Genomic DNA, 26,784 nt, shown 5'->3' on the forward strand with positions numbered 1-26,784 from the left:
AGGCGGTGGGGCCGGGCCGGGCCGTACCAAGGCGGCGGGTGGGGGGGAGGCAGCGGCCCGGGAGGGCGCTGCGAGGGCAACAGCGGAGCCCAGCGGGGGCGCGGCGCTGCGGCCGGGTTTGCCAACACAAAAGCCGTCGGGGCTACCCCCGCGGAAACTTCGGAAAAGGGGAAAATAAAAGGAATCCGCCCGCCCCGCCCAGCTCCCGCCGGGTCGCTGGGGGGCGCCAGCTCGGCGGGCTAGCCGGGCGCGAGGCGCGCGGCCCCTTTAAGAGCACCCCCAAAGATGTCGCACCCGAGTTCATGTGCTCGCTCGACCTAGCCTGCTGGTTCTCCACTGACCTTCGCCATGGGCTCTTTGCGGCTGCTATTGGCTCGTGGAGTGCGAGCTCCGCCATCTGATTGGTGAGCGGCGCCCTGGTCCCGCCCCGGCTATGCCCAGCAGGGTGCGTTGTGGGCTGGCGGCTAGTTCCTGTAGTAGGCCTCAGCGGGGAAGGGGCCGGGGCGAGTGGCTGCAGCGGGGCGATGGCGGCCGTGTAGAGCGGAGCCGGGCGGTGCAGCGGGGTCACCATGATCATAGAGAACGTGGACGCTCTCAAGTCGTGGCTGGCTAAGTTGCTGGAGCCGATGTGAGTGCGGGCAGGGCCGGCCGGTGGTGCGGCAGCGGCGCAGGGGCCGGGCCGGGCCGTGAGGGGGTGGGCACCCGCGGGCGGGCCCGGCCCCGCCGAACGGGGCTGGCTGCGGGGCTGCGGCGGTGACGGGCCTGTCCCCCCTTGGCCTGAGCTCGGCACGGCGTGTCCCCAGGCCCCGACGGGTGACAGGGCCCGGCCCGCAGCCAGCGCTGCGAGCGGCCGCTGGGGTTACGGGAGGCTCCTGTCGAAAGGACTCGGGCCGAGATTGGGGTTTACCGCGGCCTGGCCTTTTGTGCCAAAACCTGCGTACCGGCCTCGGGCCGTGTCTGCCCCGGCGGAGCCCGCCTGCCCCGCCGCGGAGCCCGCTTGCCCGGCCCCGGAGCGCTCCCCCGCGGTGTCCGAGGGCGATGTGTAACGGCGGGTGTAGGCAGTCCTGAGCGCAGGACTGTGAACCGGCTGACGAGCATCGCCGGAACAACCGAGCACACGGGCGGCAGTGCCCGCGGGAGGCTGCCGGGGTCGGTGGGGCCTCGGCGGAGGAGTTGGAGGGGGTGGGAGGGGTGGCGGTTCTGGGTTCATGAGTCGGGGCAGAGGGTTGGTTCGAGGGGTTTTGCCCTAGTGAAAACTGCCGTGTCTCTGACAAGCACCCGGCGCACCAAGGGGTGTTTGTGCTGTAGATATGGCGAGGTGTTGGCGGAGTTTCGGCTGTAGCAAGGGGCTTCAAAAGGACGCAGACTTGCCGGTAACACACTGGCTTTACAGTTCCCACAGAGTAAAACTAAGACCTGTTTGAAGTTGCAGGACTTATATTTACAATGTGTAGTTAGCTGATAGTTCTACAGATATTTTTCTATTTTGGTATTGTAAATAGGCCTTAGAACTAGTCAGTTGTAGACATTAAGTAGCAGGCATTTGGAAATTCTTCGTTGTTTTCCTTTTTTAAGATGATGGTTGTCTCTGATATTTGGTCAAATCCTTCTGACACCTGTCTGGACGGGAGCGTAACTCCTGCTCCTACACTTTCACTGCCAGTTCCAGTTGACCTTCTGCCTTGCTGCCCAGCGCTCCTTCAGTATCTGAGCTGCGCTATAGGGACGGGAGTTGGAGATGAGGGTTCATGCAGACAGTCATAGAGTTTGGTGGTGGGTCCTGACAATTGAGAATTCAAGAGTGAAAATACAAAGTGGTTAACCTGGAGAAGCAGACACACCTTATGCATGCTCCCGTAATGCTAATGTAATGCCTAAGAGAAACTAATATATGGAGAAAGGAATGGGAATGGTTACAAAGTGATGGATCATCTCCTTTATTTTGAATTGAAGGTTTATAGTCAGTTGTATGTAGGCACTAGCACCAAATACATTACATACAGTTTATTTCTTTTTGTGAGTGTGTGTAAGAATTGTAAAATCTGTAAATTTGTGGTTTCTTTGTTGTTAATTGCTACATTTAACATGGCTTTCATTGGATGTTGGAAACAGTGAGCAAATTAATTTGGAGTAGAGCTGCTTGACTGGCTGCTCGTTGAGGATTTTTATTTTCTCTAACCAGTTGTCACCTGCTTGGCTTTTTGCGTTTTGTTTGTTTGTTTGTGGTTAGGATTATTTTTTTTTTACTTGCAATTACTTTGAGGTCTATACACTTCATACTATTTCCATATTTATTATTTTAGAAAATATACAATCCCCTCTCTAGAAGTTAATCTTAAAAAAAAGAAAAAAATCTTTAAATCATCAAACTGTTATAGGTTCCTACCTGCCATCTGATAACTTGCATCTGCATCTTTTCAGAGAGGCAAAATGAGGAGCTGTTGCTTAATCATTTAAGGCTGTTAATCTAATTCATACTTTGAGTGTTTTTCTAGTAGCTGAATGATGGAATCTAAAGTAATATCCAATTTAAAGACTAGCGGCAGAGTATTGCTACACAAAATCGGCTTTCTTTGGCCTTCATGAAGCTAGATAAGGATTTAGGTAGTGTGGATAGAGAATCTGTATTAATAATTGCACCCGTTTAAATGTTTTACTAGTGTTAAAAGATTGTTGTAAAATTTGTAGGCGTTGCTATAATCCTTGGGGAAGGAAACCCCCACTATGTTAGGCATGGTAACTTAAGCTGTACGTAATGTATCTGTGTGCATATTTAAAATGTGCTTTTGCGATATATTTCTGAACTACTTTTCATGGTAATAATATTTTAATACTTTAAAAACACTTTGATACTTTACAATAATTGCGCTGTGACTTTCCTGGTACTTGCTCTGCTATTCCTGTAGAATCATACTTGGTGGTGGTTGCTGTGCTTAGAGAAAGTTAGGAAACGATGGCGTCTGCTCAGTTGCCCTAGAATTGGATCTTTCCATAAAAAAAAAAAAAAAAGAAAGGTGCTTCTTCCAAAGCAAAGCTCAGGAAGGAGCAAAAGCATGGGAGCACTGTCAGGTTGGGGGGTGGGCATAAGGCAACTGCAATATTGTGCTGTAACTGAAAAACCGCTTTGCTGGCTCAGTTCTTGCGGTGCAGCTGTGTTGGTGTCAGAAAAGCATCCTGGTGTGTTGCCAGGTTTCCTTCGATGGCTCTTCTGGGACAGCGACTATCCAACACGGGGGTTTGGGCACAATTGAGCAGAATCAAGAATGGTTATTTCTCTCAATAGATGCGACGCAGACCCCTCAGCCTTAGCCAACTATGTTGTGGCGTTAGTCAAGAAGGACAAACCAGAGAAAGAGCTGAAAGCTTTCTGTGCTGATCAGCTGGATGTCTTTCTGCAGAAAGGTACTGTGCTCTCCGCCACTTCATCCGTTCGGTGGCTTTCATTTCATTGCAGGGAGGAGGAAGGATGATGCATCATTGTTGCCTTCAAAATACTTGTTGTCCGTGAATTGAATATTTCTTACAGTGTGCGAAGGAATAAAGATCTTGTGATTAAAATAAAAAAAAATAAATCTTAGGATGAAGTTGTGTAGCTTGGTCTTGTTCATGATGGGTGGGAGGAAGTCCTCTGAAGTAAGTTAGCAATTTCATTTGAAAGTATCAGTTGTGCTGCCAGAAGTTTCTCTGACAGATATTTGATACCTTTTGAAAACCTGGTCCATATTAATCTTTTGGGCTTCTGTGAGCGTCTCATAGCAATTTGGTTCAAATTCAAAGTTTTAAACACTTGAAATTCTGATACTCATGGGGGAAGTTATTGTGCATTTTCTTGTGATCTGATGTTAAACTGATGATTAGTCTTCTCTGAATGATTTACTCTCATAAAAATTGCCATAAAGAGGCTGCTAACTGCAGCTAATGGAATAACTGTGGATTATTCCTTGATCATAAGTTTCGATCATGCGTGCCTCCTTAGGACATTTCAAAGTTGTAAATGGGATTGAAGGGAAAGTCTCTGTTTCTGCCTCTGATATACCTGATTAATTTCTTTATCTAAATAAACAATCTCAAGTTCCACAAATGTAATTCCAGCTCCTTGAATGGAACTGATATTCGTTAATCTAAGATGCTGCTGTGAGCAGTCCACCTGGATGATTTTTCCCAGGGATTTCTCTGGTAAATCTAACAGTGCTCTTAAATCAATATGTAACCGTGTTTTCTTGTGTTCTGTATCCACAGAAACTTCGGGTTTTGTAGATAAACTTTTTGAAAGTCTGTACACAAAGAGTTATCTTCCTTCTCTTGAACCCACTAAAGTAGAAGCAAAGCCTGCAGGTCAGGAAAAAGAAGTCGTCAAGGAGGAGGTAACATTGTTTTTTGTGTCTGCCTGCCTCTAATTTTCAAATTAGCTGTCCCGTACATTTGTGAGAGAAAAATTCACTTTATTTTGACTGTTGACTTTTGCAATCTCTGTGCATTTGAAGAAAAATGCAAGATGACCATTCAGAGAAAACATTTTACATTCCCTTTGTAGAGTCTACCTTTGATCTAGATTAATAGCATTCGGAAATCCTATTCAGACGTCCCTGGCAATACAAGCTGATAATGATGTGGAAGGGCTTAAGAGAGGGCGAAGAAGGAAAAATGTTCCCAAATTTCCCCTTTCCAATTTTGTGTATTCTGTGAGAACAGAAATTATTTTAAATGTTTTCTGTAATACTTAAAATCGCCTGTATATTAAGGGATAATTACTTTTAGAAGTGAGGTAGCATTCATTTGCCAACAGTTCTTTCTTTTATCTTGTTTTTAAGTTTCATTGACAAAATTGACAACAATTGAGTTTTCGAGGGAAAAAAAAAAAAGCAATATTTCCATAGTTGTCTAAATTTCTTTATATATTGTATAATCCTGTGCTATCACTCGTCTAAGATGGATGTTTTTTTCTTCTGAGTTGGTGATTTTCCAAGGGAAGAGACCACTCCTCTGTGCTTGTAGCATCCTAATGTACCAGCTTTGGGAGAGAGTTGGGGAAAAAATGCTATAGAAGTAAATGTTCTTTATTTCTGTATACTCTCTGATCACAGTTTGCAAAGATACTTTAGACTGAATATGTGTTTTAATTAGTATAGGAAAGATGCAAGTAAGGTCAGGGCCTTTCCCTTACTCCAAGGATGCTTATGTCATGCAGTGTTAAAAGCTGCTGTCTTTATAAATGGACCATAGGTAGCGCTTTTTTCTGACAAGTACTCTAAATGGGTATTCAGATTTGTGCTTTTGTCTGAGAGCCTAAAATAATGTGAAGGAAAGACCTGGCTGGAGTTAGTTGTTCTGTCCACAGAGTTAAAACTGGCTGATGGGCATGAAGGGGACAATTGCAGATCAAACTCTGTCAGTCGACCAAAACAAAATCGTATTATATCGTATTTCAGAATGCAGATCCTTATTTGACAGAACCCAATTCATCAGTTGATGTAAATTAAAGTTGCTATTTAGTTTTTTCTCCCCTTTCTGGTATGCTTTTTTTTATCTGAGGATGAGACCCAGAATTATGACGCTTTATGGCAGTAGCTTTGGTGATGGAAGTTCGTAATTTGCAACTGTACGAGACTTCCTCTTTAACTGTTTTCCTATCATTTCTCAAAGTACTTGTCATAATTTATAAAAATTGTTTTAGGACTACCTTCAGTTAACTTAACCAGTGCTGTGAGCAGGGGGGAAAGGGGAGGTTCTGGGGGCTTGGGGCGGGGCGAGCAGGGATGAGGTAAAAGAAGATATCTAGGACAGCGTTATGGGACAACTTTACAGGATCAGGACACTAAGTAGCTATTTCCACATCAGTAGGGCCTTGATGATTTGTTATACAGCTCAGTGTATTACATGATTCCTGCAAGTGGAGAACAAAACCAGTGTAGAATCATGGGAAGTCCAGGTTGGAAGGGACTCCAATATCACGTGGTACAACTCGTGTTGAAAGCAGAGGGCCTTAGGTTGAGCTATCCAGAGCCCTGTCAAGCCAAGTCTTGAGTATTTCTACCGATTCTCCCTAAATAATCCTAAACAAGGATGCAGGAAGCGTCCCTTTTTGTTTTATTCTAATTGGAAAAGATCTTTTAAAGATTATTGCATGTAATCTTTGGACACCAAAATTTACAGTAGCTTCTAAGCAGTGTAAAATGGCAGCCAAGGCAGCAATGGTACGAAAGGGGTTCAAAGTGATTTACAGTAGATCTATAGCTGTCAGACTTCTAAACCTGCCCTTGTTGAGGCCAGCAAGAAATGTGACTAGTTCAACCATGTGAACAGTTTGCTTTAACTCATTTGTTTCAAAGTGTAAACCAATAACGTATCTACTTGGAGAAGTAACTCTCCTTAGTTGTGTTCCAGTTAAGAGATTCAGAAAATACCTCATTAGTAGAATTGATTACTCTAATGAACGAGATAGAGAACTTGCCTTTTATGAATCCTGTTTAAAAACAAAATATCAAAGTAGTTTTGTTCTGGGGCATTTCCTCTGCAGAAAAACCTGAAAGATTTGAAACAACCTCTAGCACTCAATCACATGTAGTGCCTAAGTGTTCTGGGCAAGTAATACTTAAATATTATTTTTATACGGGATGCTAGCTGTAACTTGAACTAAATTTTGGTCTTATTTTCTTCACTAAAAAAAATTGGTAGTTGCCTCATAAACAGAATTTTCAAGAGTCAGTTGAAGAAGAGCGGGATAGCAGGAAAAAGAAGTATTCCAGTCCACAGAGAAGCCGTGCAGATTCCAGTGAACAAAGGTTAGTTTTGAGCCAAAATATTAATATATTCTTCTGTATTTGCTGTCAGTCTTTAAGTGTCTCGTAGGTAGTGATTTTTCACAAAAACAGTGATTTCCTCCTTACTTTTCTCTGTCTGCAATGTATTATCTGTGTGCTGGTCACGTGCATGAGAACCCTTCACTAGAAGTTGGTCCCTTACAAAAAAATGACAGTATCTTTCAAATGTTAATACCTAGGAATGTCATCAATTCCGTTCTTTCCCTGGTTATATAAATTAAAAGCACTGTTGGAGGGTTCTCCAGGGGTTGACGGAGTTGATCACACAGTGTCAACATCACTTTTAAAATATGTTCTGCTTCGGTCATGTAACTTCTTCACTTTTCCGATTCTTCTTAGTCCTCCCCTTGCTGGTTTCTACCAATTAGTGCGTCAACTTTGAGATTCTGTACTTTACTATGTAATTTGGGAAATTCTGACTCGAATGTTTTGCTGCCCAAATGAGATGGGAAGGATGAGTAGTGTCTTGTTGCAAGCTTGTTTTTTTAATTTGGTTTCTCTTTTCGTAAATGTGATCTACATTTTTTTCTTTTTTTTCTAGAACCAGAGAGAAAAAGAGAGATGATGGAAAATGGAGGGACTACGACAGATACTATGACAGGAGTGACTTGTACAGAGAGAAATCTAGCTGGCGACGTGGCAGGAGTAAAAGTCGTAGTAAAAGCAGAGGGTTAAGTCGAAGTCGTAGCCGCAGCAGGGGTAGAAGCAAAGACCGGGATGCAACCAGAAGTGTTGGTGAGTACCCGAGATCCTGCTCCAGAACATCTCATGTCAGTGGCCTGTGGTGGCTCCTACGTACTGTACAGTCTCCGAGGCTGGAGATGTCCCTTGAGCAGTTTGAGCAAATTTTGAGAACTTTGTGTTCCTGAAATTATTAATTAAGGTGCTGTTCTTCAGAGTAGAATAATTAACAGGATTGTTTTCTTCTTTGCTAACCTCTTAATTTATCCACAGGTGTATACCGGTGGATATCGGTAGCTGATATTTTTGTGCTGTGTGTGTTGACAGAAGCTGTTGATTTTTATTTTTTTTTTCCCCAAAGATCTGTCTTTTTGCAAAATAGCGTTACCCTCTTTTTCACTTTGTTGCTGTATATTTTTTAGAGAAGGTTTCTTTGTAATTGAAGGTGGTTACCATGTGGTTCATTGTTCTTTTAGGGCTAATTCAAGTCGGTTGGGAAAATAAGAGGCGCAGATTACAATGGATTTCAACGCATGTTGAGACCATGTTAGTTAAGGGCAGGTGGAGGTTTGTTGTTTCAGGCTTTCTCCCCTTCCCTCCCACACTTTCTACTTTTAAAAAAAGCTGTAATTCAGAATGGGATAAGGAATAGAGGAATGAGCAAAGAGAACATTTAGATTTCTGAAGTTAAAATCCTATTTGTATTATATTTAGTTCTTATTCCATTGGTAAGACTAAGTTCCTTCAAGAACAGTTTAATCTGCAAAACACTGAGTATTTAAGGAAATGTTTATACTGTTGTGTATATTTTTTTCAAGGCTCTGATATACAGAACAGAGTGTGAAGACTTTACCTAACTCTTTTTCTTTTTAAACAGAGCACCGAGAGAGATCAAAATTCAAGAGTGAAAGAAATGATGTTGAAGGCTCATATAATCCAGTTTCTGTGTCTCCTGGTAAATCTACTGAACAGTATTCCTCTGCCCAGTCTATTCCCAGTGCTGTTACTGTAATTGCACCTGCGCACCATCTTGAAAGCACAACGGAGAGCTGGTCAAATTACTATAACAATCACAGCAATCCCAGTTCATTTGGCAGAAACCCTCCTCCTAAAAGAAGATGTCGAGATTACGATGGTAAACTGTCTGTTTCTTAGTTTTCAGTTTTATACTTTGTTTCAATTATTCTGTCACCTTTTTTTAGGTATTCACTAAATGTAGGCAGCAAGTCAAAATGCAGTAGCATGTGTATTATACCTTGTATGTAAAAGATGCATATGTGACCTATATTTTACTGAGGACTAACTGGTCTTACTGGAAGCAGTTTACTTATAATATGACAGTTGCTGGATAAGAACATAGGGAGTTTGTTCACAATTCTGTTTACACTCGGCAAATATTTCAGCCACTGGCAGTTGTGATAAAGATTGCAGTGTAAATGTTTAATGTAAAACAGGTGGTACTTTGACTTTTTATTTCCACAGCTTTTATGATGGATGCGTGTATGTTTTTGTATGCTTTTATGGAAGATTATTCTAATTTGAATTATTTTGTAACTTCACCTGATAACGTAATGTTGGATCAGTGATTGCATGTTTTCTTTAGTAAGAAATTCCAGCAAAAACTGAGATGCTACATATCGCTGACAACTAATAATTATTTTTTTTCTAAAAAGTTTAACTGTCCTGTTTTGCAGAGCGAGGATTTTGTGTACTTGGTGATCTTTGCCAGTTTGATCATGGAAATGATCCTTTAGTAGTAGATGAAGTTTCCTTGCCAAGTATGATTCCTTTTCCTCCACCACCACCGGGAATTCCGCCTCCTCCTGGTATGCTTCTGCCCCCTTTGCCAGGTCCAGCTCGGAATTTGAGGTTGCCAGTTCCACAAGCTCATCCACAGGCACCACCTCCTGTTGTGCTTCCCGTACCACGTAAGTAAAAACATTGTTCCGCATTTCTTTATGTCAACAAGTTAAAACGACGGCTTTTTCTGGAAGATCTATGTGTATTTGAAGTAATGAGTTCAAGTTCCTTTGCTAGCCACGTGCTATTCAGAACATTGCCAAATTAATTCTGAAAAATCAGCTTGTAAAATAGAATGTTGTAAGCACTCCAGATTGAATTAGATGAATTGGGCAGGGAAGCAGGTGTCTTCCAGATTATCTCATAACCCTGGTGTTGTTTGGATTGATCACTGACAATTGCATTACTAGCTTTTTTTTTTCCTGTGTTTGTGCTATATTATGTATTGCTTTTTAGTGGCAGATAATTGATACATCTAAGATGTATTTTAGCTGAACAGTGATCTCCGAGACTGTTTAGCCTCTTATGTTATCTTACTGCATCTTATCGTGTCAATTCTGTGAAGCAGTAGAATATTAGCTGTGTGGTTACTCTGTTTCAGTACTCTCTATTCCAGTAACACAGTACATGCTGCGATAATTGTATCAAATTGCAGCAGCCATGGGATGAGAAGTCATTTTATACAGGATTAACCCTTAAACTTTGCACGAGCCTTTTAGTGAGTAGAATTAGCTTGCTATGGAGTGAACCAAGAGCAATCTGTAGTTGTGCCTTGATAGGTTGTGTAGTGAAACTCATGGTTCTTTTTTGGCCATCTGGTAAGTAGGAATGTATGTATCGTATCCATATACACTTTGTTTGCAAACAAAGCAAAAATAGCTAGACAAATTCCTTGTCTGTGAATGCCTTTTGCCCTGTAGTTCTTGTTTTAGAACTGTAATCTAAGTGTGGTTTATTATGATCTCTTGCTCTGCACAAGCCTTGATTCTCCATGGCAGAGCTGAGGGAGGAGCTGCTGTAGGTAATGCAAGCTCTGACAATAATGAACCGCTGGGGAAGAAAAGAAAAGACATGTTTTGTTTTGTGTTGTGCTTAAAGCTTTGTCCTTTCTGGCAAAGAGAAGAGGTGTTGGAATCAGAGTAACTTACCTGAGTGGGGCTTCTCCATTTACTTTTACTGTAGTGGGATTGTAAATATTTACAAAATTGGCCTTGCTCAAAGCAAGGCATAAACAAATGAAATTGAATTGTTTGCACATTTTATCTGTGGAATTACAAGTTTTAGTGATCTATTCTATGGTGTCATTGTAGGACCACCTTTAACACAGTCAAGTTTGATAAATAATCGTGACCAGCCTGGGACAAGTGCAGTGCCCAGTCTTGCACCCGTAGGAGCAAGACTACCTCCTCCTTTACCCCAGAACCTACTGTACACAGTATCCGAACGTAAGCAAATTCCTTTTTTTAAAATCTGCTTGAGATACAAATTCTAAAATTCCTCTGTTGATGTGTGATTAGAAATTATTACCCGTCTTCCTCCAGTACATACAAATCTAAAAAGAAGTCTGATGGCTTTCCCTGTGGTCAGTGCATCGTCTGCTGTTGCTGTGTGAAATCACAATAGTGTTCTGTCACCGTCTGAGGAAAGATCACTCATGGGGAGCTTACTCTGGGTTTCATGTACTCAAAGCAATAAGATTGTTGCATAAGAGAGGGATCCTTTCATCTTCAAGCTGTTTAGCAGAACATCAGTAGGCAAAGATGGGTCTGCAAACCTGTAATTAGTGTTTAACTCGGTCTTCATTCCTATCCGGTTTTGGCTAGTACAGATGAGAGAGATTTTATTTATTTATTTTCAATCTGTGTATCACAATAGTCTCTACAGTCTTCATATACATTAGTACTTTCTTTCTCTCTTTTTTTTTTTTTTTCCAGAATCAACTTAGTTCTAGCTTTCAAAGTTAAAAAACAGAGCTCAAATTTTTAAAAAGTGGATTTTTGTGAGGGGAAATAGCAAAATACCTGGAGAGCCCTAGATTGCTCTATTTAAATCCAACAAAGCTCGTATTTCTTTGATAACGAAACGAGTAATGGCATTTGCATGTTTTACATGAGCAAAATAAAATAATTAAATCTCAGTGTCTTATAATGTTCCTGTCCGGGTTTTTTTACATAAATATTCTGAATTTTATTCAAAGGAGGGCTCTAGTTCATGATCCATGTAGTTTCCTTTGAATTCCATGCTTTTCAGAACTTCAGTCACTCAAATATCTTGTTAGATAATCTGTTCACTTATCTCCAAATGCGGTCAGGCATTTAGATGTTACCATCCGATTCTTTCAGCTTCAGAACTTCTTCTAACGGGCGATTCTGTCTGTCTTAGCTCGCAGGGCGTCACTTGACTTCAGTTGCACTGCATAAATCTGTTCCCCAGAACATCTGTGGAGGTTCCCATGTCCTGGTCTTGGACTGTTACGGTAACAACTGCTGGTTGCCCTTTTGCGATCAGTTGTGTGCCAAACCCTGGAGAAGGGTCTGGTGGTTCAGCTCGTGCGAGGTTAATGGAGGTTCTTGGCAGAGTCAGAAACTAAACTAAACCATCAGTTTTGAAATTCTGGGGCATCTGTTTTAGATTGTAGAGTCTTCATTGTTGCTGTGGAATGAGGAGCTGACATTTAGAGTGCATCACATCTGTTGAGTCCCCTTGTATAGGCATTCATTTCTGTTCCAGGGTGTACTGTGGTTCTGTGGAGGCTTTTCATAGACTTTATTCGTTCTAGTTCTTGTATAGTTTTTCCTCTTTATGGTTGGAAAAAGGCATCATCCTTGATTTGGGCCTTGGGGTGGAGGAACAATATGAGGCAATTCTGTCATCTTGTGTTCTTATGGTCACCGCTTTTAATGAAAATAATCATTAGTACCTTACTGGAGGTATGCAGCTGATCTCACTCTTACATAAATCGAAGAGAATTTAATAGGTAAGTATTGGTCAAATTACCTGATTTCTCAGCTTTCTTTGATCAGAATCATTTAAGTACATTCTTCCAGAAAAATCCTTTTCTGAAGTAAACTAGACAGTTGGGCAGCAAAGACTGAAAACTCTTTGCATCTTAGGCCCTACAGAACAAACGCTCAAACTACATCTTTTGTTGCTCCCCTTGAAACGCTGTCAGACATTGTGAAGGTTGTCATACAGACACCTCTTTCCTTTTTCAGGCAGCTCATCAGCAATACTCAATTACTGTGACTTACACGCTTTGGACAAACAGTAACAATCAAATTAAAAAAATATGCCCAAATAGACTTGGGCGTAAAGTTCAGTTGAGGGTTTTAAATGGTTACACACATTTGCTGTATGACCACTTTTCTCTTCTCTTCATCCAAAACAACTTCTGATTCTTGGACATCCATGCGTTTCCTTAAAGGAAAATTAAACCTGAGTCTTAAACTCATTTGAAAAATTCTTTCATTTCTCTCCTTTTTTTATAGATACATATGAGCCAGATGGCTATAACCCCGAAGCTCCTAGTATTACCAGTGCTGGTAGATCTCAGTATCGACAGTTCTTTACAAGAGCACAAACGCAGCGTCCAAATCTAATTGGCCTAACATCTGGGGAGATGGATACAAATCCAAGAGGTAGGAAGGGTTTCTAGTCATTGCTGTTGCTATTATGGTCCAAGATCGTCAACACTTATTTTCCCCTTTTTCAGGCTGAACGCAGTAGTCTTTCTCACTGATCTAGTATTTCAGAGCAATTTTGGGACATCTCTACCTTTTTTAAACTGCTAATATGACCATATTAAAGTCACAGCAGCCTTGTTGATTAAAAATAACCACTTGCTTTGGAATGTTACTAGTGTTTTTTGGTTGATTGGTGGGGTTTTATTCCTCTTTAGCCTGTGAAGGCACTTTTCAGGTGCTGGGTGCTTCTAGAAGAACAGTGGTTCAGAACGCTGGCTTTGAGCAGTGTAGTCTGAAGACTGCTTTTGGTTTGCCCAGGGCGTGATTAGGCCCTGGGGCACAGAGGTGACAATCTCCAGTACTTTCCTCCACTGTTGTGGTGGTAGTGAAGAGGGGAACTATCATGGCATGGTTCTGTACTTGGTGCTCTGAGTGTCAGCTGGTTGTTCTCTCTAAAACGAACATTGCAGGTGGCATTCTAATTCTCCTAGCCCATGGAAATCCCAGTCTGCATTTAAGTAACTCTGAATCTGTAACTGGATGAATGTGGTTGTACCACTCTTAGTGTTAACACGTACAAAATCTCTTTTAGGGGAGAGAACAAGGCATGGCTCTCTCTAAGAAATTTTTGTTCTGTTAGCATACCTTTCTTTTTCCCTCCTGCTTTCCCCACACTGATCTTTAAAAGAAAAGTTGTTAAATTTCAGCATTTACTGTTACGCTTCACTGTTTCTTATTCAGTAGTAAGAAAGATATTTTTTTTTTTCAATATTTCCTTCTAGTGACTCATCCTGTAAAGAATATGCTTAAATATTATTGCAGAAATTGCTGTTGCTGTTTTCATCTTAATGAACATCATAAAGGCAGGGCTGGGGCTTTATTGCTGGCCCTCAGATTCTCTCTAAGAACCCATTCCGTTGTAAGGCGTGGGTGAGTGTTCAGCAGCGGTGCTTCAGACCATTTGTTTTACTGTCTTTGTCAGGAGCGTGAAAGGCTTACTCTAAAACCATCCTCCAAAGTAAGACTGAAACTGTACGCCTGAAAATGCCCAGTCTTTGTTCTCACCAGTGTAATCAGCAGAGCTCTGGCATATATAAAACCATAGAAAATTCACTTAACTCAGACTTCTTTTTAGGAGTTGAATATTTGGCATACACAGGAGACGAAGAGCAATAGCATAATCTTAAAAAGGTTGTAAAAGAAACTTGGCACATTGTGATCTAGTTCTTCAGCTTTGTGTTTGTAGAAGTTGCTTCAAACCTTAAATGTAATGTCTCTGAGAGTATAATTTCATGCCATAGTTGTGCTTAATTAACAGTTTGTTACTGAAAACGGGATGGAGGGATGACAAGGGGACGGAAGTGGGAGGAATGGGTTCTTGGTTGCTTTTTCACTGTCGAGGGTTAATACAGGGAAAGTTGGTTATTTAGTCAGCCCATGCCACATTGCAGAACTCTAACCTGAGGCTGGGAACCTACCCTTCTTTCCTTTCCTCCTCAATATTTTATTACTTTTTTTCCCTGCAGAATCTGAATTTTCAGTACCTGAAAGATGAAGTTTTAGCTTTGTTTCTTCAAGCTAATACTAATCTTAAAGGTCAAAATCTTATCCCTGCTGGCTGGACTAAATGTTTAGCTTCCTCAAATTGTTTAGTTAGGCTAGCAAATGACCTTTGAAATAACTTCATAAACAAAACTGACCAACTTGATAAAGTCTTCCTAATTTTTATGGTTTTAAACTCAATCCTATTTTGCCGTTTAAGTGAAAGCTTTTCTGATGTTTCTGTTGATCTATGGTAAATAACGCAGGCCTCTTTCTGTTCCTCCAGCTGCCAATATTATCATCCAGACTGAACCTCCTATTCCCATTGCAAATAACAGCAATGTAACTAGAGTTGTCCTTGAACCGGACAGCAGGAAGAGATCTCCAAGTAGCATGGAATGTCCACCATTAAAGAAACCGTGGCTGGGAAAGTAAGAATTAACAACTGCAGTTGATGAATTGGAGTGTGCTTTATTGCTGTTGGTGCTGTGAATATAGCTATTCACTGGTCCCCTCTAATGGAGACTAAATCTTTGGTGGTGGGAGGAGCTCCTTTTTGTTAATGTTTAGAGTGGATACTTTTCATGAGAAATGCAAAAGTTAAATGTGCATTAACGTTTGCCGCTGTATACGCGTGGCTATCTAAATTACTGTCTTGCTGTCATTTTCTCTAGGCAAGCAAATAACAACCAGAGTAAGCCAGGATTTTTGAAAAAGAATCAATATACTAATACAAAATTAGAAGTTCGAAAAATTCCATCAGAATTGAACAATATTACACAACTCAATGAACATTTCAGCAAATTTGGAACGATTGTAAACATTCAGGTAAAAAACAAAGTTCAGTTTTATGCCTGTATATGGGTATTCTATTTTCCTTGACGCCTTCTTGAATGTTGCAGCTGAACTACATTCCTTGAGAAATCTTAATGGAGGTTAAGCGGGAGAGTAGGTAATCAAATTCAAAGAAACCTTTTCTTCACCCACTCAATTGTATTATTATCTTAATTTTGTAAGAGTTTGTTGGCTTCTGCCTTCATGAGGTCTTATTAAATTTGAAAGGCTTGAAGGTTTAACTGTCCAAACCAACTCAGGTTTTTGAGCAACTTGTACAATTTTTGAAAGAGATCTTCTAACAATTTCTGTCTTATACGATAGTCCTATAGTATTTCATAGCCAGGATTGTGATAAAGGTGCTACAGGAGAGTCTTTATATGCATTGGTTTATTACCACTTTGCATCCTAGAACTGGCTCCAGTTCAGTGGTGTTCCTTGCACTGTAAGAAGGGGAAAAGCACTACATAAGCAAGACACAGGTGGTTACATGATTAAAATAGCATTTAATTTCCATTTATTTTTATAGACAAAACAGGTGCCTCTTAAGTCCTTGGTTAGACGTCTAAATAAAAGACAGATTACCTGGGAAGCCTCTGTATTTTTTGAGTTGATAATTTTATTCTGCACCTTGATAATGAATTAAGGCATTTAAAACATGCTATCTCATTAATTTTTAGAGAAAAATAGCCTTGCTCAAGAGTGTTAAAAATTCTTCTTTGGGAATGTGGCTAGCCTTTCCATTGTACATCCGAAGACAGCAGTCGTCTTTCAGGAGCTTTGGAGTCAGCGCTAGCGTCTCTTCAGTAATAGCCAAGGGCAATTCACAGTGCTCTGAATATATGATGCTATCTGGTGAAAGAGTCTTTTTTTTTTTTACTTTTCTTTTACTTTACTGTATATAGGCTTTGCTGTAAGTATGTGTAATACTTGCCAAAAGGTACTTGCATTTAATTACATAGAATGTTTTACCTTTATTTTGAGATGCTAATGTCATGGGATGTCCCACTCACTAATGAGGGTTATTTGTAGATTGGTTTACTACTGATTGAGATGTTTTCTTCCTTGAAAAGTAATGCTTTCTAATAAACTTTTATTTAGGTTGCTTTCCAGAATGACCCTGAAGCTGCTCTAATTCAGTACCTGACTAACGACGAGGCTAGGAAGGCAATTTCCAGCACAGAGGCAGTTCTGAACAATAGGTTTATAAGGGTGCTGTGGCACAGGGAGAGCGAGCAGCAGTCCCCGCTGCTGCAGCAGCAACAGCAGCAGACCCCCCCACAGGCTCTGCATCACCAACTCCACCTGCAGCAGCAAGCCCTGACCGCAGCTCCGGCTGTAACGATGCACAGCAACCTGTCAAAGGTATGGTGCTGTCATAAATTAGGGGTTGAGCCATGAAGGTTATCAGCATTCCTAAATGACTGCTACTTTAAAAAAGCAAAGTATATAATCATTCATTATTTTAATATCTGTTGATGCACAGGTGATGAATAAACCACCGGCATCTGGTGCCTATGTCCTTAATAAAGTCCCAGTGAAACGTCGCCTTGGAGCAGCGGGTGTAAACCAGCCTGACATAAACCAGTCTGGAGCTGTGGTAGAGGATTCCCAGGTACGTTGATGAAGGCTGACCATCTTCATGCTTTCAGTTAAAGCTTTGCCCCATTAGCTGAGCAGGAGCTGGCAGGTAGAACTTGTGCATTGTGCCTGCTTGGTTTTTGTTCCTTATCACTCATGTTTCATGTAACCATGGTCAGTCACTTCTTCCTAGTTTCATTTGCTGTTTATGTAAAATAAGGACAATGACTTCAGAAACAAAGTATCAGTATTTTAAGTAGCATAAAATATTTTCGGCAGTGCTTCATAGTAAACAAATTTGACAGCCTATATGTGATGTCAGCTTTTTGTTGGCAAATCTAATTGCTTTCCCGGTGATTTTTGAGCTTATGCTATGCTTTCACAGTAGTGCTAGACGCTTATAGAATACCTCTGCATAGAGTTCAAGCTGATACAGTTTAATTCGCACTGATATCATAGTGCAGCGTGTGCTGTTGGCCACAGAGAAGTCCTTCTTTGCAGAAAGGCAGTGTGCAGGTGACTGTTGCTGCCTTATTTGATCAGAAAGTGTGATGTTAGACTATTACTGCAAAGGTGAATGTAATGCAGATGCAGAAGATCAACTTCAGTGATCTTTCTAGTGGATATAAAGATACAGAGGGAATTTTGGATGAAGAAGGAAAGAAAGCATCTTTTGCAGAAATCCTTTTAACAAGCATTTGAGCTGATTGCTTCCAATCAAGTTGACTGTTAGACCAATGCCTTTATGTGTGTGGTTTAATTGCCTTGATCTTTTTGTTTCATTGCACAAATCTGGAAGTTTGTGTTCACGTTTCACTGAATGCATTCCTCTAAAATTCATTGATGGTATATCACATTTGTTTTCAGCTGTTAGATATTTTTCTGTGTGTGTGTTTGCTATTTCAGACATTCCCTACGTCTACAAGCCACTCAAAAATGGTTTACAGTTCTTCAAACTTAAAGACATCTATGAAGCCTGGTGCAGGGTCTAAACCTCATGATGTGCAAGAAGCCCTTAAAAAAAAACAGGTACTTTCCTATTCACTGGCCGACTGACAGTTTATCAATCAAAGTGCTTTATAAAGAAAGATTGATAGGCAACTTGAACCTCAAATATTGCTGTATAGCTTTCTACGTTAGTGTGGGGTTTGTCATCATTATCTATCTCACAAATGCACATTGAGGTTAATCGTGGGGAAGGGAGTATTCCTTTTGGGATGTCTTACATGACGCACTTGATCGTGTAGTTTTTCTGGGTTTTCTTGAGGCATTTCTCTGATTCTAATCTCTGCAGGTATGAGACACTTAAATGATGTAGGATATCTTTCTTAAGAGGTGTACAAAGGGAGCAAAAATTTAGTATAAATTTAGTATAGTACTTCACAGCAGTTAGTTAGCAACTTTTTTTATTTTTATCTTTTTCCTGGATCAGATACACTTCATACTTGTGCATTTTGCAGACCATTAGTTTTCATGCTAGCCTTCACTTCTATAGCTTGAAGAAGGCAATATGATGTAGATGAGTACGTATAATGCTAAACTGCTTTTTACTGATTGAAAGAATTTTCTCCTCGTATAGGAGGCAATGAAACTCCAACAAGACATGAGGAAAAAGAAGCAGGAGATGTTAGAAAAACAGATAGAATGCCAGAAGGTAAGTGTGGAATATCTTCTACTTACATATGTTCTGTAGATAACTAACTGTTCAGTGTTGGTTTTTTCCGGTAACTTTATATTCCTGCTCTTCTATTACTACATAGATGTTGATATCTAAGCTGGAGAAAAATAAGGCCATGAAACCAGAAGAAAGAGCAGAAATAATGAAGACCTTAAAAGAACTAGCAGGAAAAATATCTCATTTGAAGGATGAACTGAAAACTTCATCTACAACCTCTACACCATCAAAAGTAAAGTCCAAGACAGAGGTACTTATTGTGCAAGACACTTGCCTGCCTGTCTCTTGTAACTATTTCTAATGTGTTGTCCTAAAAATGCAGCAACATTAGATCTAAACACTTCCAAGCTGTAGTTTGAGAGTGATAACTATGGACAAGCAAGCTGTGGTTCTGAGGAACTCGGATGACCTACTTTTGCATGGAGCTCATTCAGGCTTGTTCCAATTCTGAAGCAGAGAATTCTGGGTCTTCCAAAAAATGGGCTGGGGGAGGGGCATGGAGGCAACTAAAACAATCTGAATTTAGAGGGAAGTATGGATATTGTATACTGATCTGTCCATATCATTTACGTGAATGTGTTGCTGAAGAAGTGGAACAAAACGTTAACTGCACGCATTACAGTTCTGCTTTTCCCTTCCACTTTCTCTTTCTGCACCTTTTTCTCTAAGGCACAAAAGGAACTTTTAGATGCAGAACTGGACTTTCATAAGAGACTCTCTTCTGGAGAAGACACAACTGAATTGCGAAAAAAACTAAATCAGTTACAAGTAGAGGTGAGTTTGTCTGGATTGGTGCTTTTAATATATTTATGATATGTAAAGGTTTTAAATCCTTTCAAACTGAGGGTGGCTTTGTACGTTATTTGCCTTTGAACAGGCTGCCCGTTTAGGCATTCTGCCTGTTGGTCGAGGAAAGACAGTGCCAACCCAAGGAAGAGGACGAGGACGGGGTCGTGGGGGAAGAGGAAGGGGCATGTTGAATCATATGGTGGTGGATCATCGTCCCAAAGCACTGACAGTTGGAGGCTTTGTTGAAGAGGAAAAAGATGAATTGTTACAGCACTTCTCTGTAAGTATGACGTCACATTAAAAAAAGAAAATCTGAAGAGGAGAATTGTGGCCTAACTGTAAATCTGAGATTAAGTAGTTAATCCCCTGGATCGGGGTTTACTTGCAAAGAGGGGCATGCTAAGAGCTCTGTAAATAACTGGGGTTTTCCAGATTCTTGAACATGTGAGTCTTTTTGTTTCCGTTAGTGCAGACAAATCATTGACTCATCCTGAAATCATGGAACAGGCTATGGATAAGCAAACGGTTTCAAGAGTTAACAAGGGTGTAAATGTAATGTCTTTTATAGCTGCCCAATGCATTCCTTTAATGGGAAAAACTAAATAGCTTGTTCATATTAATTCTGCGTTAAAACAGTTTAGAACAGATGTTAGAAGGCAGAAAAATGCCTATCAGCCTCTCTCTGTTTACAAATTATTTTTCAGATTAGCAATTCATACCATTTATCTTGTTTCTTTCTAGCTCAAGAAGCAAAGCACTGTTTTGCTAAACAGGACATCAGTTTCAAAGAGGTTAAATTTGTTTGCTAACTCATGGTAGTGCAAGCAGCTTGCTAGTTTGCAAGCTAACCTAACGGACGTGTTGGCATCACAACTAAGTGAACATAATAAAGGAAAAACTGATTTTACATTTCCCTCCGTTATTTTAACCAGAATGAAATGTTGTGGTGTGCAAAGCTGGTAAACTTCTCAGAGAGATCATGTAATGCTTCACAAATAGACCCAGCGTGAAACCTAAGCTCGATCAAGTCCGTTGGGTATTTCTGGATGCTCCTTGCATAGCAAGTGACAGATATGGAAAACTAATTTTGTAGAATCCTGCCCTTTAGAGCTGCATACAGGAAAGCGGTAGAGCTCTTGAGGAAACTGGTAACCTGAAAGCGTGTTTGTTTCTGGTTTGAGTAGGACCAGAGAACTTTCCAGTTCTTCATACGGTGGGGTAAGCTTTGCTCTTTGGGGAACTGCTACCCTCTGCTTTGGCCTCGTGGCTTGTCAGAAGGCTAGAGGCCACAGCTGCTGCTTTGATTAGGTAAATTCAGTGACAAATATTGTGCGGTTTGATCAAAAAACCCAACCTGCTTTGTGATATGACAGTGCCATGACCCCTGGGAAAAGTCTGAAGGGGGGACCAGAGTATTTTTCTTCCTTTTTTAAATAAAAAATAATAAAAAAAATCTTTCCTTTAATTCTGTTTCTGGCGGATTTCATGCCTTTGAAATTTGGCTTTGAAAGTTTGAGCCGTCCTTAGCTGCTAAAACCAGTAAAAGTTTTTACAAACAACTAGTGCTGTTACTCAAGGTATTATCTTACTGGCTTTTAAACTGCTTTTCTTCTGCTATTCTGCTATAGTGGTGAGCCCCTGGCCCGGGTTCCCCAGAGAAGCTGTGGCTGCCCCATCCCTGGAGGTGTTCAAGGCCAGGTTGGACGGGGCTTGGAGCAACCTGGTCTAGTGGGAGGTGTCCCTGCCCAGGGCAGGGGGTTGGAACTGGATGAGCTTTAAGGTCCTTTCTAACCTGATCCATTCTATGATATTAAATCTGAAGTTCACTACAGTTTTCTTTTGTGCTGCTTGTACTCCATGCATAAATCCTCTTTTTTGTTTGTTTGTTTGGGGTGTTTTTGTTTTACTATTTAACTATCATTGCCACGGTCATTCCAATTTTCACCATTATGCAGTCTATAAATTCTAAAAATGAAAACTTCTTGTTAATCTAGCCGTACTAGATTATATTTTTTCCTCCTCCCAGTAGTGTACTTACAGAACGTATTCAGGAGCTCTATAGCAAAGATTGATTCCTATTCCTGAAATCTCTTTTGCAAATTAATGAGCTCTAAAGGACTTGCTTAACAGGTTTAAAGAAGTAGAACAATGAAGGGCAGAAGAGAGTAAAGGAAATAGTGAATTCAAAGAATTCACTTCTTAACTAAAATTAACACACATATTTCCTTTCCTCCTGCAAAACTAAGATCCCCTTATTAGAATAACAATAAATAGGAGCTTTTGCCCAGAAATACAGGTACAAATGCTGCAATATTGCTGGATGATGCAGCTGAGATTTCTCTGGCTCTCACCTTTCCGTCCAAAAATGGTTTCAGTGGCGCTTCAGTACATTGCAATTGTAGCACATGATGGTCATGGCTTTGGAGGAGAATATTACTACTGTTCCTAATCGACTTTTCTCTCCTAGAAATTTGGAGATATTGAAGACCTTCAAGAAGAGGATTCTCCATTAAGTGTTGTTCTAACTTTTAAATCTCGCTCAGAAGCTGAGAATGTAAGTAGAATAACGCATATATTTTTTCATTTTAAACTTCTTGTGTCTGCCTCTGTATTTTAAAGTGCAGCAGGCTTTGGTCCTTCTAGTTGGAGCTAGATAGCGTGGGCATCTGTGGCTACTGCATACAGTGTCACTGAAGGGGGAAATGCCTCCCCTTTCCCTTAGTAGTAACCTCGGCCTTTTGCTGATAAAGGTGCAATGGCCCAGTCAATTCAGAGCTCCGTTAATCTTTTCAGATTGCTGGTAGATAAGTGTTATTTAGCAGATTCAGGTGTCAGTGAAGTTGCCCTCAGAAGGCTGAAGTGGATGATTGTGGCTTATGAGATCTTCAAATGTGCGTCTGCACGATGTTCTCTGGGGCTAGCTCGTTGCCTGCAGTCTTAAATGTTCTTTACTTGATCCTCTTTTTGAAAATATGTTCATTTAAAATACAATCTAGGCTGCTAACCAGGGATCCCGGTTCAAAGACCGAAGGCTACAGATCTCATGGTACAAACCTAAGGTACCCTCTGTGTCCACAGAAATCGAGGAAGAGGAGTCCAAGGAAGAGGTATGAAAATATATTAAAAACCTAATTGGTCTTGTAGGAATCCAATAGCTAAGAGCTCTTTTAGGATACAGTTTTCTGTTTATTGAAGAGATTTTATAAAAGGTGGTTTTGCAAGCCAGAAACTTAACTGGTTTTGAATAGTCAGGTACGTTTTCCACGCTTTTAAGAAAGGGGAAAAAATACACTTTCTGGATGGGATGTTGATTTGTCACTATGAAAATAATTTTTTATCTGCAGGCTGCTGATCTTTTTACTTCACAGTATTAATGCTCCACTGTAGGATAAGTTACAGATATTCTTTCCTATAATTATGAACACATGAAGCTTCTAAAGGTTTTTCCGTTGAGGCATTTCGAAGTATTGTTTCAGAGAGAGTGGGTGGGTGTTTATTCCTGCTTCCTTTGAAGTTTGGCTTTCTTTTCCTTTCTTGACGTGTGAGGCTGCTGCTCTTCCCATAGAACTTGTTGAATTGTGTGTGTTTCGGTGAGTCATACAGTAAACAACAACCTGATATAAAGTACAACCGACGCTGTGTTGCGTGACGTGTTTCCTAGGGTACAGCATGGAACAGCATGTTTAAAAGTACGTTTTTTCTTCATCTAGGAGACTGAAACCTCAGATTTATTTTTGCACGAAGATGATGATGACGACGACGAAGATGAGGATGAATCCCGTTCTTGGAGAAGATGAAACTTGATGTTGGAAATGTATAATTTTAGGAATATAGTTCAAGCTACATCTTTTAAACGTTTATTTAAGGAAGTTGATGAGCCAAAAAAAAGTTTTACTTTCTTTTCAAACCACAAGATTTAGAGTGAGCAAAGATTGTTATCAAAACATTTCGGATCTAGCGCTGTGATACTAAGCTAGCCAAAGGCCCAGTACCATTTTACGTAATTATCAAGCTCACCAGGGTGGTGAATTTTTCTATTTAAGAAGGATAAAAAAGAGAGGGGGGGAAGAAATATTAGTATTTTCTTGTCCTCTTTTTGTGTCACCTGTATTACCTTGTTTTGGGTTTTTTATAATGTGATTGTTTTGTTAGTTTATAAATGAAAAGATATTACAGGTTTTATTTAGCAATATTATGGGGTTGGGGGAAAGACGCGAACTTACATTAAATGTTATGAAAGAAAAAATTGCCTCATTTGCTAATTGAAAAAGGGTAGCATTTTATTTCATGTGGAGTCACTTATTGTAGGAATTCTTTGTGGCTAGGTTCATAAATGATTGATTTCAATATGTTTGAAAGCCACGTGGTTTCTATGTTCTTCTTTTTGTGAGAGGAGATGGAAGAAGCAATTTAACAGGGTATTATTATAATATTGTCCAGTTCACTCCGTTTCTTCAAATTCTGCTTCGCAGAAAACTGTGAGCAATGACACATATTTGAGTGAATTTTCACTCACTGTTGATTTTCTTCTGTAGTTTCAGTGTAAGGTTTGTTCAGTATTTGTGAGCATGAGTGTAATGACTTTCTTACTTCCCCAAAAAGAAAGCCAACCTGGCCACCGCCTGCCAGCCAGCGGAAACTCTTCCTCCTCTCCCTGCTACCAGCTGCGTATTTATGTTCAAACCAGATCGGTGAAGCGTTCAGAGCAAAAGGCTTTTTAGCCGACAGACGGCAGCGTCCTGCTCATAGGCTTGGTTAAACCATGCTTTAAGTGGCGAGTCCTCAGAGGAGTGTTCAGAGACGGGTTTGGAAGGTTATGAATTTATCTTCAAGTATAGTTGTGTTCAGACCCACTTAAGACGAACGAACACGGTACATTCTCAGTTGCCTTATTGTTGTACCATTTTAAAAGCAGCCCCGCAGAAACGGGTGTATTTCGAGAGAAAGGGGGATAACGAGAGCAGATCCTCGAGCCCAGTGTTGTGACTGTTGGTGGCTCCTGCAGTTCACCAGCGTGGTGTCCAGTGAGCATTTGCCTTGACTCCGTCCGTACACTGCTCAGTACATTTGATGTACGTTTCTATACAAAATAAACAGAATGTCGGTGCAAAAATGCTCTCCTCTTTTGAATAATTAGTTTATCAGTATATTTGCCAGCAAGTTCCCAACTGAAGAAAATACACATCAGAACCTGTAACTGAGGGTGGCTCTGACCTTGGCTGGTGACCCGTAGCAGAGCTTGCCTCTGGGCTAGCCATTCCCCTGCCCTTGTTAGCCCTCTGCCCTGGTGGTGCAGCAAAAGTCAAAACAGTGTCATTCTCTATTTCCTTCTCAGTTGAAGGGAGTATGTTTTTCAGTATTCTGTCTCTTCCCATTGAAACCTCGCCTCTTTATATATAAATTAGGACTTTCCTGCTAATACTGAGGCTAAATTACAGACATGAAGAAACGAGGGGAAACCAACCCTACATACTTAGAAGAATGTCTTGCTTTTCTCCCATCATCTCTAATGGGTTGTTTTAGTGTGGCTCAGTCAGTGTATATTTTGAAAAATCCATTGCAACAAACATATTAAGTCCTGACAGTTTAAAAAAAATGATAGAGGGAACAAAAGGATTTATATATTTTTTTGTACAGAGTTTTTTCTTAAACTGTATAATTTTGTAAATATTTTGCTTTTTTGTGTACTAAAACTACCAGCGTATAGATTTCAATAAGAATTGTTGTATTTTTGTATTTGGAAAATGAAAATTACAGTGAATGAATGAAGCTGTAAGAAAAATTGCAGTAGCCTTTGAGACACGTAGAATGGGATTCCTTTTCATATGGTTTTAGCTCTGAAGTGACACCGGAGTGGCACACCGTGTTCAGGGACACTTGCCCTTGCCCGGACATGCTGGGGCTGTTCCAGTGGGGCGCGAGAGGAGGGAAGCGAATGCGGTAAATTTAATGTTGGGGTTTTTTTTTTTTTTGAGAGCTTCATATGGTTTTGGTTTTTTTTTAATCCCCCGTCGCAGCACCTGTTGGCAGGCGTACATAAATCCCGCAGTGACATCCCGAAGGTGATCGCTGAGCGCTGTGCCCGAGCACAGCCTGTGCGCGGGAGCCTCGCTGCTGCCGTACGGGGAGCTGAAACCGTGGGCCGGGGGCGGTTTCTGACTCCCGGCGGTTGAGGAGGAGGAAAGAGGTTTGAAAGTGACCTTCGTTTGGCCAAAGCTTTCGATCTCCCTGGATTTTCGGGCATCCTAGGCTGTAGTAAAGTGCTTGGGGGGCGGGGAGGGTTTGGTTTTGTTGGTTTGTTTGAAGAGGTAGTATGGCAGTACAGCTTACTTTGTGGCAACGCTTTGTTGTGAAATTCACGGGTATTTTCAGAGAGTACCTTAGGCAGTTTCTAATCGACAAGGTAACTTGTGCGCAGCAGCCAGGGTGTAATTAGACGGTACCGGTCTGAGACTGGGGTATAAACGTGGAAGGGATGTGTGGTAAGAAAAGAAAGTCACTGTTAGCAAGAATAATCTCCCTTTTGTTGTTGAATTAACCTAAGCAAAAAAAAAATCAAGACCAACTCAAGAGTTAAAAAGATACATCTGAAAACAGTTGCCTGCTTATTGTGAAAACAACACTTTTATTTTTAACAAAATCATGTGAAAAGGAATAGAGTTCCTCTTGGTGTATAGTAAACTTGTACTATAGTTTTTACAAATTGTGAACTTGTGTAATAGTATAATAGGAGATATTGTTGAATTTCTAACTGTTTATACATTTAAATTCATATATGTAATGTTTGTTTTATTGATTACAATCTGAATTTCTAAGATGCATGTTGACTTTTTTGCAATAAAGATATACTACGGAATGGTTCAAGATTTAGAAAAGACAAAGAAAATTCTAACTTAAATAAATTGGACAGTAGAACCATTCAAAAAAAATTACAACTATCACAAAAAGAGTGTTATCACTTTTTTGGGGTGGAAGTTATTTGTGTGAAGAGGGCATTTATTTGAATGGAATGTGTGTGCAAGTTTGTTTTGCTTAATAACTTGGAGAAAAACCTTCAAGTGTGGAATAGTACTGATTAAGACAGCTAAATGGGTGGGAGGAGGGTACGGAGGGGGTGGGAGGGATTCCGGTAAAGGCTGTTTTACATTTTGGGGAAGGTTCAAAGTTTAACAGAAAATGAAAAATGTTTTAGACATTTTACAGATTTGGAGTATCGCTGGGTTATTGAGAAACAGTGCGTACGAAACATGAGAATATATACATGCAAATTTTAGCCCCTTTGCAATTTGGTCTGAAAACTAATTTATGCTATTATAAACTTTATTCTTGGTCTTTGCTTCTTTCACTGGTTCCCCTTACTCCCTTCTCTTTCCTCTGT

General features: G+C 40.5%; 1 protein-coding gene across 7 annotated transcripts; it reads left to right on the forward strand.

Annotated features, from left to right (window-relative positions):
- Window positions 1-451: 451 nt before the first annotated feature.
- Window positions 452-25,594, forward strand: RBM27 (RNA binding motif protein 27). 7 transcript variants are annotated; one of them, XM_054216913.1, is made up of 21 exons: window positions 452-628; window positions 3,284-3,402; window positions 4,240-4,364; window positions 6,676-6,782; window positions 7,363-7,556; window positions 8,380-8,637; window positions 9,197-9,430; window positions 10,613-10,747; window positions 12,791-12,940; window positions 14,814-14,958; window positions 15,202-15,355; window positions 16,463-16,726; window positions 16,848-16,976; window positions 17,849-17,971; window positions 18,522-18,596; window positions 18,703-18,867; window positions 19,287-19,391; window positions 19,495-19,686; window positions 21,874-21,960; window positions 22,403-22,513; window positions 23,117-25,594. In XM_054216913.1, the coding sequence occupies exons 1-21, from the start codon at window positions 570-572 to the stop codon at window positions 23,201-23,203; spliced, it is 3,018 nt and encodes a 1,005-aa protein (XP_054072888.1). In that variant the 5' UTR covers window positions 452-569; the 3' UTR covers window positions 23,204-25,594. The 7 variants fall into 7 exon arrangements, with proteins under 7 accessions (XP_054072888.1, XP_054072891.1, XP_054072890.1 ...); XM_054216916.1 differs by lacking the exon at window positions 12,791-12,940; XM_054216915.1 differs by lacking the exon at window positions 10,613-10,747.
- The last annotated feature ends 1,190 nt before the right edge of the window (window positions 25,595-26,784 follow it).

Source organism: Rissa tridactyla, chromosome 11 (assembly GCF_028500815.1).
Source record: "Rissa tridactyla isolate bRisTri1 chromosome 11, bRisTri1.patW.cur.20221130, whole genome shotgun sequence".
In the NCBI taxonomy this organism is placed as follows: Eukaryota; Metazoa; Chordata; class Aves; order Charadriiformes; family Laridae; genus Rissa; species Rissa tridactyla.